The sequence below is a fragment of the Chelonia mydas genome, chromosome 21 (assembly GCF_015237465.2).
Source record: "Chelonia mydas isolate rCheMyd1 chromosome 21, rCheMyd1.pri.v2, whole genome shotgun sequence".
Taxonomy (NCBI): Eukaryota; Metazoa; Chordata; order Testudines; family Cheloniidae; genus Chelonia; species Chelonia mydas.
The window spans coordinates 18598586-18617708 of record NC_051261.2 but is presented as its reverse complement, the minus strand read 5'-3'; the positions used below and the strand labels follow the sequence as shown (position 1 = coordinate 18617708).

Genomic DNA, 19123 nt, shown 5'->3' with positions numbered 1-19123 from the left:
GTATTATATAATGAGAAATAGCATGTAGTCGTATAATTACTATACCATAATGCCTACAAACAAGAGTAAAGTTAATGTGTTTTCAATTTTTACTTTTATGTTTTCTGACTTTGTGTTTAATTGGGCATCTTTAATATTCTACTGACACTGCTTTTTGCATGAATATAGACAACTCAAAAGTTTTACACTAAGTTGGGGGGAGAGGTAGATATGCTGGAGGGTAGGGATAGGGTCCAGAGTGACCTAGACTAATTGGAGGATTGAGTCAAAAGAAATCTGTTGAGGTTCAGCAAGGACAAGTGCAGAAGAATCCCATGCACCTCTACAGGCTGGTGACCGACTGGCTAAGCGGCAGTTCTGCAGAAAAGGACCAGGGGATAACAGTGGACGAGACGCTGGATATGAGTCAGGCAGTGTGCCCTTGCTGCCAAGAAGGCTAACAGCATATTGGGCTGCATTAGTAAGAGCATTGCCAGCAGATCGAGGAAAGTGATTATTCCCCTCTATTCGGCACTGGTGAGGCCACATCTGGAGTATTGCACCCAGTTTTGGGCCCCCTACTAAAGAAAGGATGTGGACAAATTGGAGAGAGTTCAGCGGAGGGCAACGAAAATGATCAGGGGGTGGGGACACGTGACTTACGAGGAGAGGCTGAGGGAACTGGGCTTGCTTAATCTGCAGAAGAGAAGAACATAAGAACGGCCATACTGGGTCAAAGGTCCATCAAGCCTAGTATCCTGTCCTTTGACAGTGGCCAATGGCAGGTGCCCCAAAGGGAATGAACAGACAGGTTATCATCAAGTGATCCGTGCCCTGTCACCCAATCCCAGCTTCTGGCAAACAGAGGCTTGGGACACCATTCCTGCCCATCCTGGCTAATAGCCATTGATGGACCTATCTTCCATGAATCTATCTAGTTCCCTTTTGAACCCCGTTATAGTATTGGCCTTCACAACACCCTCTGGCAAGGAGTTTCAGAAGTTGACAGTGCGTTGCATGAAAAAATACTTTCTTGTGTTTGTTTTAAACCTACTACCTACTAATTTCAATTGGTGGCCCCTTGTTCTTGTATTATGAGGAGTAAATAACACTTCCTTATTTACTTTCTCTATACCACTCATGATCTTATAGACCTCTATCATATCCCCCTTTGTCGCCTCTTTTCCAAGCTGAAAGTCCCAGTCTTATTACTCTCTCCTCATATGGAAGCCGTTCTATATCCCTAATCATTTTTGTTGCCCTTTTCTGAACCTGTTCCAATTCCAATATATCTTTTTTGAGATGGGGCGACCACATCTGCACGCAGTATTCAAGGTATGGGCATACCATGGATTTATATGTAGGCAATATGATATTTTCCGTCTTATTATCTATCCTTTTCTTGATGATTCCCAACATTCTGTTCACCTTTTTGACTGCTGCTGCACACTGAGTGGATGATTTCAGAGAACTATCCACAATACTCCAAGATCACAGAATCATAAAATATCAGGGTTGGAAGGGACCTCAGGAGGTCATCTAGTCCAACTCCCCTGCTCAAGCAGGTCCAATCCCCAACTAAATCATCCCAGCCAGGGCTTTGTCAAGCCTGACCTTAAAAAACTTCTAGGGAAGGAGATTCCACCACCTCCCTAGGTAACACATTCCACTGTTTCACCACCCTCATAGTGAAAAAGTTTTTCCTAATATCCAATCTAACCTCCCCCACTGCAACTTGAGACCATTACTCCTTGTTCTCTCATCTGCTACCACTGAGAACAGTCCTAGATCCATTCTCTTTGGAACCCCCTTTCAGGTAGTTGAAAGCAGCTATCAAATCCCCCCTCATTCTTCTCTTCTGCAGACTAAACAATCCCAGTTCCCTCAGCCTCTCCTCATAACTCATGTGTTCCAGTCCCCTAATCATTTTTGTTGCCCTCCGCTGGACTCTTTCCAATTTTTCCACATCCTTCTTGTAGTGTGGGGCCCAAAACTGGACACAGTACTCCAGATGAGGCCTCTCCAATGTCGAATAGAGGGGAACAATCACGTCCCTCGATCTGCTGGCAATGCCCTACATGTACATCCCAAAATGCCATTGGCCTTCTTGGCAACAAGGGCACACTATTGACTCATATCCAGCTTCTCGTCCACTGTAACCCCAGGTCCTTTTCTGCAGAACTGCTGCCGAGCCATTCGGTCCCTCGTCTGTAGTGGTGCATGGGATTCTTCCGTCCTAAGTGCAGGACTCCGCACTTGTCCTTGTTGAACCTCATCAGATTTCTTTTGGCCCAATCCTCTAATTTGTCTAGGGTCGTCTGTATCCTATCCCTACCCTCCAGCGTATCTACCTCTCCTCCCAGTTTAGTGTCATCTGCAAACTTGCTGAGGGTGCAATCCACACCATCCTCCAGATCATTTATGAAGATATTGAACAAAACCGGCCCGAGGACCGACCCTTGGGGCACTCCACTTGATACCTTTCTCAGATCTCTTTCTTGAGAGGAACAGCTAATTTAGACCCCATCATTGTATATGTATAGTTAGGATTATGTTTTCCAATGTGTATTACTTTGCATTTATCAACATTAAATTTCATCTGCCATTTTGTTGCCCAGTCACCCAGTTTTCAGAGATCCTTCTGTAGCTCTTCATAATCTGCCTGAGACTTAATTATCTTGAGTAGTTTTGTATCATCTGCAAATTTTGCCACCTCACTGTTTACCCCTTTTTCCAGATCGTTTATGAATATGTTAAATAGGACTGGGCCCAGTGCAGATTCCTGGGGGACACCACTATTTACCTCTCTCCATTCTGAAAACTGACCATTTATTCCTACCCTTTGTTTCCTATCTCTTAACCAGTTACCAATCCATGAGAGAACCTTCCCTCTTATCCCATGACTGCTTATTTTGCTTAAGAGCCTTGGTGAGGGACTTTGTCAAAGGCTTTCTAAAAATCTAAATACACTATATCCACTGGATCTCCTTTGTCCACATGCTTGTTGAAGCAGAGTAAGGGGGGATTTGATAGCAGCATACAACTACCTGAAAGGCGGCGGGGGGGGGGGGGTTCCAAGAGGATGGAGCTCGGCTGTTCTCAGTGGTGGCAGATGACAGAACAAGGAGCAATGGTCTCAAGTTGCAGTTGGGGAGATCTAGGTTGGATATTAGGAAACACTGTTTCACTAGGAGTGTGGTGAAACACTGGAATGGGTTACCTAGGGAGGTGGTAGAATCTCCATCCTTAGAGGTTTTTAAGGCCCAGCTTTACAAAGCCCTGGCTGGGATGATTTAGTTGGGGTTGGACTAGATGACCTCCTGAGGTCTCTTCCAACACTAATCTTCCATGATTCTACTGCTTAATGAACCCAAATGACTTTGACTTTAGCAAAGCTTTTGACACGGTCTCCCACAGCATTCTTGTCAGCAAGTTAGGAAGTATGGGCTGGATGAATGCACTATAAGGTGGGTAGAAGCTGGCTAGATTGTCGGGCTCAACGGGTAGTGATCAATGGCTCCATGTCTAGTTGGCAGCCGGTGTCAAGTGGAGTGCCCCAGGGGTCGGTCCTGGGGCCGGTTTGTTCAATATCTTCATAAATGATCTGGAGGATGGTGTGGATTGCACTCTCAGCAAATTTGCGGATGATACTAAACTGGGAGGAGTGGTAGATACGCTGGAGGGGAGGGATAGGATACAGAAGGACCTAGACAAATTGGAGGATTGGGCCAAAAGAAATCTGATGAGGTTCAATAAGGATAAGTGCAGGGTCCTGCACTTAGGACGGAAGAACCCAATGCACCGCTACAGACTAGGGACCGAATGGCTAGGCAGCAGTTCTGCGGAAAAGGACCTAGGGGTGACAGTGGACGAGAAGCTGGATATGAGTCAGCAGTGTGCCCTTGTTGCCAAGAAGGCCAATGGCATTTTGGGATGTATAAGTAGGGGCATAGCGAGCAGATCGAGGGACGTGATCGTTCCCCTCTATTCGACACTGGTGAGGCCTCATCTGGAGTACTGTGTCCAGTTTTGGGCCCCACACTACAAGAAGGATGTGGATAAATTGGAAAGAGTCCAGCGAAGGGCAACAAAAATGATTAGGGGTCTAGAGCACATGACTTATGAGGAGAGGCTGAGGGAGCTGGGATTGTTTAGTCTGCAGAAGAGAAGAATGAGGGGGGATTTGATAGCTGCTTTCAACTACCTGAAAGGGGGTTCCAAAGAGGATGGCTCTAGACTGTTCTCAATGGTAGCAGATGACAGAACGAGGAGTAATGGTCTCAAGTTGCAATGGGGGAGGTTTAGATTGGATATTAGGAAAAACTTTTTCACTAAGAGGGTGGTGAAACACTGGAATGCGTTACCTAGGGAGGTGGTAGAATCTCCTTCCTTACAGGTTTTAAGGTCAGGCTTGACAAAGCCCTGGCTGGGATGATTTAACTGGGACTTGGTCCTGCTTTGAGCAGGGGGTTGGACTAGATGACCTTCTGGGGTCCCTTCCAACCCTGATATTCTATGATTCTATGAAATATCTTCAACAGTAGCTAGTCTTTCCAACCTCCCCTATTATTCTCAAATTCACAGCCAGTTCTTCTTTGCTAGTAAGTACTGCACCTAGGAACATATAAACAGAGGAATTGCTTTCCAATAAGAAGTTTATAGTGGTCCGTCTAGTCCAGTATCTTCTCTCAGAGGGGCCTGCACCAGATGCTTCAGGAGAACGTGCAAGAAACCCCATTTGCTTATCATGGAATAACATCCTCACTGGGGAAGTTTCTTCCTAACCCTTACCAGTTAGTGGCTGGTTCATGCCATGGAACATGAGGATTTATTATTTTCTATGTCAAGTGTTAGCTCCTATAAACATCTTTTTTGGAACTTTGAAAAAAAAGTGCCAATGAAGAAAGTTTGAGTTTTACAAGTATCAATAATGACAGTGCCTTCTAAGGAAATTTTGTTCACTCTGTACTGACAGCATAACAGTTTTTTGGGGAAGGAGCTATAAAAAGTATAATTCAATATTAATGTTATTAATTTAAATAAAGATTCTTTGTTCTATATCATGGAAGCAAAAGGTAGATTAAAAGGAGAAAGAGGAGTAATTAAAAAGTGCACTTTTTACCTCACTATCTGGACTAGGCTGGATAACTTCCCAGGTCTGAGAGTCCACATCATAGCAGTGAAGTTCATTTGGCAATGTGTTATCTGCAGCACCACCAAACACATAGAGGTGGCGATCAAAGGCAACCATGGTGTGACCGTATCTTCGCTGTGGAGGAGGAGGGGAGCCCCGAAGTAAGTGTTCAGTAGGAATTCTTGTCCAACTGAGACATAAGACATGAAACAAAGAGTAAATCTTTTACAACTCCTTTCTTCAAAATGAGTTTTGAAAATTAACTGTCTCAAAATCCCCAAAGGATTCTATCAATTAGAGATGGAGAACATCTATTACAATATACCTTAACAAACCCTACCCCCACTATTTAAATAAAATCAGTATTTTGGTAAGGGATCACAGTTTCTTAACATAATATGATGAATATTATTTGCAGCCACCAATTCAGCTTTTTATTATACTTGCAGTCAGCCAGAGCCCAACTCTAGCAGACATCAGGACAAGATACAAGACTTGTACACTTCATTTAATGTTTGGCTGACTGGTTGGTTTATGCTGTATTTTGTTTCATTACTGTGGTGGTTTTCATAGATTCCTAGATTTTATGTCCCATTATGATCATGTAGTCTGACCTCCTGCATAATACAGGCCTGAGAACCTCACCCAGTAATTTCTGCATCAAATAAATAACTTCTATTTGAGCAACAGCACATCTGGCTAGTGTATCTTCCTTACATGCTCAGGGTCAAACTGGTCATCATGTTTGGGGCTGGGAAGGAATTGTCCCCCAGCTGAGAATGGCAGGAACCTTGGGGTTTTTTTGATCTCTGCAGCATGGAATGTGGATTCATCTTGGGATCATCTGAGCTTATCTCACTTAACCAATTCCCTGCCATTGCGGGGGCTCTGGGCACTGGGGACACCTCGGTATCTCTTGCTCTCTGTCTGTGGCACACAATAGTTTAGACTCCAGAGGACTGAAATGCTTAAGCCTAATTAAAGTATTTGGGCTTAATATAGGGGTATCTGGGTGAAACTGAACAGCCTGTGATATTCAGGAGGTCACACTAGATGATTTAATTATTCTTTCTGGCCTTAAACTCTCAGAAACTATGAAATTAAAACAATACCCAGTCCTTTCTCTCCCCAACAAAAAGGCCATCAGTAACTGTGGCAATACTTGTAGTAGCAGTAGTTAAGCTACAGTGGCTGCTTTTTTGTTCCCCACTTTTATCTCTTTCAGAATTGTAGACCAAAGTTTTCAAAACTGAGTAGTGGTTTTGGGTGCCTCAGTTTTTGGGTGCCAAATCTGATCTCTCTCAAGGGGCCAGGTTTTCAGAGGGCAGGTACTTAACACTGCCTGATAATCAGAACCCTCAAAGATGTCTCAAGTTGGGAATCCAAAAACTGGGGCACTCAATTGCTAGTCAGATTTCAAAATTGTGGCTTGGCCTACTGTCTCTCTATTAAAAAAAGAAAAGGAGGACTTGTGGCACCTTAGAGACTAACAAATTTATTTGAGCATAAGCTTTCGTGAGCTACATCGATGAATCCGATGAAGTGAGCTGTTGCTCACGAAAGCTTATGCTCAAATAAATTTGTTAGTCTCTAGGTGCCACAAGTACTCCTTTTCTTTTTGTGAATACAGACTAACATGGCTGCTACTCTGAAACCTGTCTCTCTATTGTGGTTCCAGACCAGTACTTTTAAAACTTCTTTCATTATACCACACTCAGATTTTTAATATTTAATAATTATCCAACTCCCAACCTAACTAACTGGACTGTGAGATCAAAAGTTTGAAATAAAAACCTTCCCACAAAAGCTGGAATCCACTGTTTGAAAGTGCATATGTGTGTACATGTGCAGGATTCAAGGTCAGACTGCTGCCCCCCAAGAGCTGACTAGACATTTGCTTTCATAGTTATTTCATTTCCTGAACTGTAGATTCATGCTGTTCCCCCTGTTAGACACACATGGTATGAAATTCCTATGAGCACTCCACATGGTGACAATGTCTAAGAAAGCAGGAACTTTCAGTTACTGAATGAGGAAACTATGTGCACTCTTGATATTTTCCTATTGTTTGGGGCCAAATGTAACAGAGCATCTGAAAAGGCACTAGTCAAGATTTTCTAAATTGGGAGCTTGAAGTTACATTCCTAAATCCTTATATAGACACTTAAATTATCTGATTTTCAAAGATGTTGATCATCTACAACTCCCATTGACTTCAAAGGGAATTGAGGCTGCTCAGCACCTCTGAAAATCAGCCCCCTTCTAATTAGACACCTAGGTATGGATTGAGGAGCCTATCATTACACACCCAGATCCGAAAATTGTGCCCACTGCCTATTATTTCAAATGAATCAATATGAGTTTCTGTTCTTCTGTAGAAAAAATTGTCTCTATCTAGCCAAAGCATATTGTCAAGCTATTGTGTTATTGCTAACATATTATCCAAATATCAGCCTAATTAAACCTCAATTAAAAATCAAAAAAATTAGAAATGAGAAAGAACTGCCTTTCTTAGTTATGAAATACAAACTGTTCCTTCTTCAATATCGTTCATTATGTACTTTCTTCACCCTGAACAACAGAAATACTACATGTATTTTACTTGAATCAAATGTTAGAACTTACATTTTTTCCTTGAATTCAAACTGAAAGAGATTATTGGTGATCTTTGCTCCACTCTGGCCAGAAAACACAAACATCTTGTCTTTGCAAACAGCCACAGGAAAATTACAGCAGGAAGGAGGGATCTCACCACTCTGTTCAATCTAAAAAGTACCAAAATCCACACTAAATTATATATTTTTCAAACTCCATTGTAAGACTGTTTGTATATGCACATTGAAGGATTAACACAACCCTAGTGATCTCCTTTGGTGAAGAGAAGACACGTAGTGTGTGAACATAAATCATGTTTCCAGCTGATGATGACACACAAAGATTATAAATTTGGTTGAAGTGTGTAGACAGAGCCTTATTCACTTAATAGTGTATCCCCATTTTACAGATGGGAAATCCAGGCACAGAGGTTTGTTCAAGGGTAACACAAAAAGTCTATAGGAAAGGTGGGAACTGAACCCACATTTAAGTCCTAGCCTAGTACCTTAACCCTAAAAACATCCTTCCTCTGGTAAAGAGTGTAATTTAGGAAGAAATACTAATTAGGTGATGGTGATTGTACGAGTAATTATTTTATGAATAAGATAGGATTAAAAACAAGATATCAAGTACCCATGCGTACAACAGGACTGCTGGCTAGCATGATATCGAGTACCCATGCGTACAACAGAACTACTGGCTAGCAAGATACCGAGTACCCAGGTCTACTGGCTAGCAAGAGCTCGAGTTCAGAGAGACCACTCCGTTCTCAGGAAAGCATGCAACTTTTTTCAGTTCGTTCCAACCCTGTGAAAGATTAACAACTAGGTGACAGGTTTCAAGCAAATCAGGTGGTGATACTTTCTGTAAGATTTAAACCTCATGCAAGCACAATTGTAGTTGTGACACCATTTGCCAAACGTCAGTTGGGACCTTTACAGGGATGGCTAAGAAAAATGTCTGAGCGACAACTGATCAGCACAGAAATATAATAATTCCACCTCCAGATATTCAAGATTCCTTAAAACAAGATGGACAAACGTGAAGAATGCCTGACATTCATTCCTCCATTCCTCTGATAACTTTCTTGACATTAAAAATTGAAGTTCTCGTTTAATTAAATTTGAAAATGAATACAATTATTACAGTAGTCTATGTTATTTGTTTTGATACTGAAGTCAATTTACACCATGTACCAAACCACAGCTCACTTTGAGGAGAACAGACATGCTCATGAGACAGAGAAGCAACAAACGAGGAAAGAAAGGGCACAACAGTCCAGCCAACAACTATGTCTCATCCAAGATAACACCTGTCACTTCTGTGGAAAAATCTGCAGGGCACAAATTAGGCTCCTCAGCCACTTAAAAACCCACCAATGACCCCCACCACCTTGGCAGACATCATCCTCGCATCGAGGGATAGCCAAAGAATGTCAATTTATCTTATGCTGTCTCCACATTTCCCAGTTTTCAGTGTGCTGCAGCTTTTGTACTTGGCAACACAATTCATAGACGTTATCAGAGAAAATATGGATGTTTTGGCAAGTGGGTAAAGCAGGGGTGGACAAACTTTTTGGCCCGAGGGCCACATCGGGGTGTGAAACTATATGGAGGGCTGGGTAAGGAAGGCTGTACCTCCCCAAGCAGCCTGGCCTTTGCCTCTTATCTGCCCCCTCCCACTTCCCACCCACTGACTGCTCCCCTCAGAACCCCCCCATCCAATCCCCACCCTGCTCCTTGTCCCCTGACCGCCTCCTCCCAGGACCCCCGCCCCTAACCTCCCCCCGGGACCCCACTCCCATCTAACCCCCCCTGCTCCCCGTCCCCTGACTGCCCCCCCCAAACCTCTGCCCTATCCAACTGTCCCCTGTCCCCCATCCCCTGACGACCCCCCCCACAAACCTCCAGCCCATCCAACCGCCCCCTGTCCCCTGACTGCCCCCCGGGACCCCATGCCCCTTATCCAACCCCCTGGCCCCCTTACTATGCTGCTCAGTACAGCATGTCTGGGAGCCGTGCTGCCCAGCCGGAGCCTGAGACGCTGTCGCGCTGCTCTGCATGAGCCCGCAGCCCAGAGCACTGTCCCCTTTGGAGGACGGAGAACAGTGGGGGAGGGGCCGGGGCCCGCCTCCCAGGCCAGGAGCCAGGCAAGATGGTGCCGTGGGCCGGATGTGGCCTGTGGACTGTAGTTTCCCACCTCTGGGGTAGAGGGAACTGGGGCGTTTAGCATCTGAAGAAATATGTATCATCAGCAAATTTGCGGATGATACTAAACTGGGAGGAGTGGTAGATACGCTGGAGGGGAGGGATAGGATACAGAAGGACCTAGACAAATTGGAGGATTGGAGGATTGGGCCAAAAGAAATCTGATGAGGTTTAATAAGGATAAGTGCAGGGTCCTGCACTTAGGATGGAAGAATCCAATGCACCGCTACAGACTAGGGACCGAATGGCTAGGCAGCAGTTCTGCGGAAAAGGCCTAGGGGTGACAGTGGACGAGAAGCTGGATATGAGTCAGCAGTGTGCCCTTGTTTGCCAAGAAGGCCAATGGCATTTTGGGATGTATAAGTAGGGGCATTGCCAGCAGATCGAGGGACGTGATCGTTCCCCTCTATTCGACACTGGTGAGGCCTCATCTGGAGTACTGTGTCCAGTTTTGGGCCCCACACTACAAGAAGGATGTGATAAATTGGAGAGAGTCCAGCGAAGGGCAACAAAAATGATTAGGGGTCTAGAGCACATGACTTATGAGGAGAGGCTGAGGGAGCTGGGATTGTTTAGTCTGCAGAAGAGAAGAATGAGGGGGATTTGATAGCTGCTTTCAACTACCTGAAAGGGGGTTCCAAAGAGGATGGCTCTAGACTGTTCTCAATGGTAGCAGATGACAGAACGAGGAGTAATGGTCTCAAGTTGCAATGGGGGAGGTTTAGATTGGATATTAGGAAAAACTTTTTCACTAAGAGGGTGGTGAAACACTGGAATGCGTTACCTAGGGAGGTGGTAGAATCTCCTTCCTTAGAGGTTTTTAAGGTCAGGCTTGACACAGCCCTGGCTGGGATGATTTAACTGGGACTTGGTCCTGCTTCGAGCAGGGGGTTGGACTAGATGACCTTCTGGGGTCCCTTCCAACCCTGATATTCTATGATTCTATGTTAGGCTGTTTGAAATTATGCGATCAGATTCACACTGTGCCACAGTGACAGACACATTTATGATCTTGTCATGAATATAAAGGGAAGGGTAACCACCTTTCTGTATACAGTGCTATAAAATCCCTCCTGGCCAGAGGCAAAGTCCTTTTACCTGTAAAGGGTTAAGAAGCTCAGGTAACCTGGTTGGCACCTGATCCAAAATGACCAATGAGGGGACAAGATACTTTCAAATCTGGAGGGGGGGGGGTGGAGAAAGGCTTTTGTCTGTCTGTGTGATACCTTTGCCGGGAACAGATCAAGGATGCAAGCCCTCCAACTCCTGTAAAGTTAGTAAGTAATCTAGCTAGAAAATGCGTTAGGTTTTCTTTGTTTTGGCTTATGAAATTTGCCGTGCTGGAGCAAATGTGTATTCCTGTTTTTGTGTCTTTTTGTAACTTAAGGTTTTGCCTAGAGGGATTCTCTATGTTTTGAATCTGATTGCCTGTAAGATTATCTTCCATTCTGATCTTACAGAGTTGTTCTCTTATCTTTTTTTGTTCTTCTAATAAAGTTCTGTTTTTAAAGAATCTGATTGGGTTTTTTGGGTCTTAAAAATCCAAGGCTGGTTTGTGCTCATCTTGTTTATTCTCAAGCCTCCCCAGAAAAGGGGGTGTAAGGGGCTTGGGGGGATGTTTTGGGGAAACAGGAACTCCAAGTGGTTCTTTCCCTGATTGTTTGTTAAATCACTTGGTGGTGGCAGCATTTAACTAATCCAAGGGCAAAGACTTTGTGCCTTGGGGAAGTTTTAACCTAAGCTGGTAGAAATAAGCTTAGGGGGTCTTTTTTGCAGGTCCCCACATCTGTACCCTAGAGTTCAGAGTGGGGAAGGAACCCTGACAGATCTCCAGATTGGTTATGGTAACATACCTTATCTTAGAATGAAACTAACAACTCTGAAAAACAACAAAAGATTCAGAACACAGCTACCAGCAAACTCAGGCTATAGACAGCGTGTGTCCCAAGTTCTCTACTCTCTTCATAGACCTTCCATTAAATACCCCATGCAGGATGGGGGAAGGAGAAAGATGTTGAGATACTGTGTTATGTGTTATCATTTCTGAGTGCCCAAAACTGTGGTAGGCACCTCACAGAAACAAGTACAGACATAGTCTCTGCCCAGAAAACATTAAATATAAAGAACATAGGAACATAAAAACAGCCCCACTGTGTCAGACCAATGGTCCATCTAGCTCAGTATCCTGTCTTCTGACAGTGGCCAATACCAGGTGCTTCAGAGGGAATGAACAGAAAGACAATCATCAAGTGATCCATTCCCTATTGTCCACTCCCAGCTTCTGGCAAACAGGCTAGGAACACTCAGAGCATGGGGTTGCATCAAGCTTCAACTTGACACAAGTGAGAGTCAAAAAATAGATAAAAAAGAAGAGGGGAGACAAGACAAAGGACAGGGGAATCAATGGCAAAATCATTCAGGGCACAGTCCTAGGCACAACAGTAATAGAAATAATACATAATAATAATAGTGTTGTGTACACATTGTGATACAGCATGGCCAGAAGGCAGCAGGAGAGTGATATAGGAGAGATATGTAAGTCCCAGGATGAGGAGAAGCCTTATTCCCTCTAGAGGGAAAAAAGGTTGCTATAGATTAATTAAAAGCACCTGAAGCCAATTACAGCACCCGAAGCTAGTCACCTGGTAAAAACCCCCTCCTTCAATCAGCCAGGGGAAGGAGTTGGAGCAGAGAGCAGTTTGGAGGAGTTGGAGCAGAGGAGAGTTTGGAGAAGTGCTGTGGCTAGCTAGAAGACCAAGATCCTAGGTAAACAGATACCTGGCTTGTGCAGAGAGATAGAGAGAGGGCAGGAAGCCCCACAACCTGAAGAGCAGGAGAGGGAAGTAGCCCAGGGGAAGCAAGCACTAGTTCAAGTGGTTTACCACCATCCCTAGGGCCCCTGGGTTGGGACCCAGAGTAGAGGACGGGCCTGGGTCCCTCCCTCTCCACTACTCTTCTCTGGGTTACTAGTGGGACAGTAGATACCCTAGTTCAGGGGCAGGAAACTGCATCCTGAACCCCCCGCCCCCCAAGAAGAGGAAGAGCGGGACCCATCATATTCGTACCGGCAATTTGCCACACATGGTGTCAGGAGTGGGATCTCCGTGCTGGAGACTTAAACCAGGGTTAACCAAAACCATACTGTTCCCCAAGATGGACGATGTGGTCAAGGCTCTAATACAAGCCACTGTGGCCCAGCAGGAGGCTACCCGAATCCAAGCAACCGCCCAACAGGAGGCGACTCGGGTGCAGCAGGAGACTAATCGGCTGCTGATGAATCAGGCTGCCCAGGACTGAGCTCTACTGCAGGAGCTGGCAAACCAGATGAAGGCCCTTATGGAGTGGAACCACAATTGCGACGGAACCCGGACTATATGGGCCAGCCACTGCCTACAGAAAATGACACGGGAGGATGATGTAGAGGCGTACCTCCTGGCATTTGAGAGAACAGCCCTGTGGGAGGCCTGGCACCGAGATCAGTAGTCTGGAATCCTCGCCCTGTTCCTGTGTGGAGAGGCCCAGGAAGTCTACTACGATATGGCTGCAGAGACTGCGCAGGATTACCCCCAGCTGAAGGCAGAGATCCTGGCCAGATCAGGAGTAACCATAGCGTTGCGAGCCCAGAGGTTTCATGAATGGGAGTATACAGAGGACAAGACACCTCGATCGCAATTGTTTGACCTGATACACCTGACCCGGAAATGGCTGCGCCCTGAGGCCCTCAGCCCCCCCCGCGAAAAAGATGGAGCTCCTGGTACTGGACCGGTATATGAGGGGGCGACCACCAGGCCTTCGGGCTTGGGTTGGCCAGAATGATCCCTCTACCTACGATGAGTTGGTCTCCCTCGTGGAAAGACAGCTGGCAGGCCGTGAACTGTTCCAGACCCCAGGGAGTGAGACATGGCAAACCAGGAAGACAGCCCCAAACCCATGGCCCCGGACTGTCGAGAACTACAGAAGAACCATAACTGGGAGGAAAGACATTGAGGAATGGCCCGAGGCCAAGAAGGGACCTGGGGGTTTGGGAAGAAAGGGCTGGCGGGGGGGGAGGGGGGCTGACCAAATAGCCCCAGGCAGAGGGCGGCAACTGGGATAAGAGGTCGGTGTTACGAGTGTGGAGAATTGGGGCATATAGCAACCCAATGCCCCAACAGGGAAGAGTCTATGCAGTGCAATCTGGGGGATCCTGGGGAACAATGTGGCCTAATCAGCCTGGTAGGGGTCGCAATGACCTCACCTGGGTATACAAGGTCAGTAAAGATGAATGGTATTGCTACCATAGCATTAGTAGATTCCAGGAGTGCTGTCACACTGGTCTTGGGGAAGTTGGTGGGGCAAGACCAACTAACCCGGGCCAAAACCACAGGCGTAAAGTGCGTTCATGGCACCATAAATTTCTACCCCACAATCCCAGTATGGATTGAGATCCAGCGAAACACTACCAGGATAACTGCAGGAGTGGTCCCTAGGCTCCTCTACCCGGTCTTAATTGGTAGGGACTTCCCCAGGTTTGAGAACTTACTCCCCCCAGTAGAGCCAGGGGAGGGTAGCAAACCCCAGGCTGAGATGGAGGCACCTACAGATAGCCTCACCCCAATTTTTGCCAAATTTGCCCCAGAGCTATTTTCATCCCCCGGGAAACCCCAAAAGTCTAGGCAGGAAAAGAGGGCAGATAAAAGGCTAGGGACCAGGATTCTAGAAGAGAACCAGAAAGCCTCCCTGGTTGGTAAGCGAACCCGTTCAGGAGGCCAGGAGGCAATTCAGGCCAGTGAGGACTCAGAGGCGGTTCCTAGCCCAAGTAAGGGCCACCAAGGGGTGGAGAAGAAATAGGCCCCATGGAGTTAGGTCAAATTGGTACCGCACATGAGAATTTCGGGCAGGACCAAGCCAATGACCCGCTATATGCGAATGTGAGGGAGTAGGTAGTGGAAGTAAATGGCGTACCTGTGGAAGGAAAGACCAAAGGCCCAAAGCCGTATTATGTGATCAAACGTGATCTGTTGTACCGAATAGTGCAAATTCGAGGGGAAGAAGTAGAGCAGCTCTTAGTCCCACACAAGGGCAGTACTAGAGTTAGCTCACAATAATTTATTTGGGGGACATCTAGGAGTAGACAAGATACTTGATAGAGTCCTAAGAAGATTTTATTGGCCAGGAATACACGCGGAGGTCCAACACTATTGTACCTCTGGCCCGGAATGCCAGTTGCATAGCCCCCGACCTCACTTGCGGTCCCCATTAGTACCTTTGCCTATTATTGAAGTCCCTTTCGAAAGGATAGCCATGGACCTAGTGGGCCCACTGGAAAGATCAACACCGGGCCACCGAAACGTATTAGTCATCCTTGACTACGCCACACAGTATCCAGAAGCCATGCCTTTAAGAAACTCCACATCCAAGGCAACAGCAAAAGGACTACTTCAGGTTTTTGCCAGAGTGGGCATCCCTAAGGAGATCCTGACTGACCAAGGAACCCCTTTCATGTCGAAATTAATGAAGGACTTATGTACCCTACTCCGCATCCATGCCGTACGGACCTCAGTCTACTATCCACAAACAGATGGACTGGTAGAGCAGTTTAACCGCACCCTTAAAAGTATGATCCGGAAAGTGGTAGCACAGGACGGAAAAGACTGGGATACCCTTCTACCATACCTAATGTTTGCAATACGGGAAGTCCCCCAGGCGTCCACCAGGTTCTCTCCCTTTGAGCTACTATATGGACGCCACCCACGCGGAATATTAGCTATCGCCAAGAAGGACTGGGAAGAACAACCCAACCCAGGAAAGAATGTCACTGAGCATGTGACACAGATGAGAGCGCGAATAGCTCGAGTAACCCCTATAGTACGAGAACATTTGGAAAAAGCAGGTCAGAGCATTTCTCGGGTTAGTAGGGTACTATCGGAGATTCATCCCTCATTTCGCCACAAGAGCAGGGCCATTGACGGACCTGATAAAGGCTCGGGGCCCCAAGATAGTAAAATGGTCTGATGCAGCAGAAGGAGCATTCGCAGATTTAAGGACAGCCCTTTGCTGCCATCCAGTACTCATAACCCCAGACTTCAAGAAAGAATCTGTCCTACAAACAGATGCCTCGGAAGTAAGGCTAGGAGCCATCCTTTCGCAGATGGTAGGGGAAGAGGAACACCCGATCCTGTACCTGAGCCGGAAGCTCCTCCCCAGGGAACAAAAGTACGCTGTTGTTGAAAAGGAATGTCTGGCGATAAAATGGGCCATGGAAACTCTCCGCTACTACCTACTGGGACGGCGATTTACCCTGGTGACAGACCACGCCCCGCTCCAGTGAATGCACAGAAACAAGAAGAATGCAAGAGTGACTAGATGGTTCCTATCTCTGCAACCCTTTCATTTCCGAGTACAGCATAGGGCCGGAAGCCAACACGGCAACACAGATGGCTTGTCATGAAAGCATTGCCTCTCGTCCCAAGTAGCCCAACCCCATGGTGTTGAACAGGGTGAGAGGATATGTGATACAGCATGGCCAGAAGGCAGCAGGAGAGTGATATAGGAGAGATATGCAAGTCCCAGGATGAGGAGAAGCCTTACTCCCTGTAGAGGGAAGAAAGGTTGCTATAGATTAATTAAAAGCATTTGAAGCCAATTAGAGCACCTGAAGCTAGTCACCTGATAAAAAACCCCTGCTTCGATCAGCCAGGGGAAGGAGTTGGAGCAGAGAGCAGTTTGAAGGAGTTGGAGCAGAGAGCAGTTTGAAGGAGTGCCGTGGCTGGCTAGAAGACCAAGACCCTAGGTAATCAGACACCTGGCTTGTGTAGAGAGAGAGAGAGGGCAGGAAGCCCCACAAGCTGAAGAGCAGGGGAGGGAAGTAGCCCAAGGGAAGGAAGCACCAGTTCAAGTGGTTTACCACCATCCCTAGGGCCCCTGGGCTGGGACCTGGAGTAGAGGGCGGGCCTGGGTCCCTCCCTCTCCGCTACCCTTGTCTGGGTTACTAGTGGGACAGTAGATACCCTAATTCAGGGGCAGGAAACTGCGCCCTGAACTGCCCCCCCGGAAGAGGAAGCGTGGGACCCATCATAATCGTACCAGCAATTTGCCACAATATATTCCTAATTATAGGATTTGGGTTGTTTTCACTTTTCTCCTAGGCTTCAGAGCAGAAGAAACTTTTCAGCAGCAATTCAGTTGAGGAGAGGGAGGCTGCCTCACTTGGCATTCCAAAAGGAGTAAGGAGAGATTGGGGCATAGATACAGGCGTGATGTAGGAAGCAAGGATAGGAAATTTAAACTCAATACACATTGCAATGGGGGGCAAGTGAAGTGACTTTAGGGGGAATTATATGATCAAAGCAATGGGTAAGAAGGGTGATTTTGGCAGCAGCATTTTGGATGGATAAGAGGTGATAAGTTTAATGGCTGCTATGCCCCATTGTTCTGAGTGGAAATGAGGCCACACTACTCTCCATTAAAATGCTCACTTTCAAAATGGCCATTTCCTTCCATTGTTCCCAATGGAAGCGAAGCCAAGATACAATCAGGGAAGTTGGTGGCCTCTTATGTTGCCAGGTGTCTGACATGAGTAGATGACTGGGGATCAGAGCGTTACTCACCTTGTACAGTAACTGAGGTTCTTCGAGATGTGTATCCCTGTGGGTGCTCCACTTTAGGTGATTGCGCGCCTCTAGTCAGAGAATTTCAACAGCAGTACCTGGCTAGGCTGCACATGCACTCTCCCCATCTTGCGCCTGTAGTGGCAGTTGATTAGCGCTGTGTGGCCGCCCACCCCCCTCAGTTCCTTTTCTACTGCAGAGGACTAATTAGAACTCCAAAGTAGTGGGGAGGAGGAACGATAGTGGAGCACCCATAGGGACACACATCTTGAAGAACCTCAGTTACTGCACAAGGTGAATAATCCTCTCTTCTTCTTCTTCGAGTGATGTCCCTGTGGGTGCTCCACTTTAGGTGACTGACAGTGCCCCTCAGGTGGAAGGAGGGATTCGGAGTGAATTCTGAATGGACGATAGTACCATGTGTCCCAGCCAAGTGTCAGATGCTAAGACCTGGTCAATGACATAGTGTTGTATGAATGTGTGGGGTGATGTCCAAGTAGCTGTTTTGCATATGTCATTAATAGGCACCGCATTCAAGGCGGCTACTGATGTGGCTACTTCTCTTGTGGAGTGTGTTCTGAGCCATGAAGGGGGTTGTAGCCCCTGTTGACGGTAGCAGAGCTGGATGCCTGAACTCCATTTGGAAAATCTCTGCTTGGAGATGGGTTTGCCTTTGGAGTGTTCTGTAGTGGAGAGGAACAGTTTGGGAGTTTTTATGAACGACTTGGTCCATTCTAGATAAAAGACTAGTGCCCTTCTGACATCCAGGGTGTGGAATGTCACCTCTTGCCTGTTCTTATGAGGTTTAAGGAAGAATGTGGGAAGATGGATGGATTAGTTGAGGTGGAATGAAGAAGGGACTTTAGGTAAGAATCTAGAGTGAGGTCTCAGAGTGACCTTTTTCTTAAGAAAAATCATATACGGTGGTTCTGCCCTAAGGGTTCCTATTTCTCTGACATGCCTCGTGGACATGATGGCTACTAGAAAGGCTACTTCCATGGAAAGGTGTAGTAGTGAGCATGTAGCCAAAGGTTCGAACAGGGCAGTCGTCAGAGGTCAAAGCACTAGGGTGAGGGCCCACGGAGGATTTGGGGCTATCGGTTCGGGGTAGAGGTTACAAATGCCCTACAGGAATCTTTTAGTAGTTGGGTGTGCAAAGACTGAAACGCTGTCCACCTTGTGGTGGAAGGTTGTAATTGCTGCCAGGTGTACCTGTAATGAATTCATTAAGAGACCCAATTTCTTATGGTAAAGTATGTAGTCCAGGACTACACAAAGGGTAGAATTGGTGGCTTCGATTTGTTTGTTTAGACACCACGTGTGGAATCTCTTCCATTTGTGGAGGTATGACAAGCGTGTAGTTGGCAAGAAGTCTTTAACTTCCTCAGAGCAGATCATCTCCTAGCCTTGGAACCACTGAGGAGCCAGGCTCTCAGGTGGAGTGTCTCCAGGTTCGAGTGCAGAGTGTGAACTTTGTCCTGAGAGAGGTGATTTGGAAAAAGTGGAACAATTTGTGGAGGGCATGCTGACATCTCTCTTAAGTATGGATACCATGTTTGCCTGGGCCACGCTGTGGCTACCAGGATGACTTTGGCTTGATCGGTCCTCATCTTGTTTAT

General features: G+C 46.4%; 1 protein-coding gene across 16 annotated transcripts in view; it reads right to left on the bottom strand.

Annotated features, from left to right (window-relative positions):
- The window catches only part of LZTR1 (leucine zipper like transcription regulator 1), a 280121-nt gene that overhangs the window by 157372 nt on the left and 103626 nt on the right, over positions 1 to 19123 (bottom strand). For all 16 annotated transcript variants that reach the window (XR_005223269.2, XM_043533614.1, XM_037884956.2 and 13 more), the window contains 2 exons: positions 7739 to 7878; positions 5102 to 5303 (listed from right to left, as the gene is read on the bottom strand). Coding sequence is in view for 15 of the 16 variants with exons in the window: in XM_043533614.1 (XP_043389549.1) it covers positions 5102 to 5303; positions 7739 to 7878 (342 nt within the window). In the remaining variant the exon portion in view is untranslated. The remainder of the gene's footprint in view (positions 1 to 5101; positions 5304 to 7738; positions 7879 to 19123) is intronic.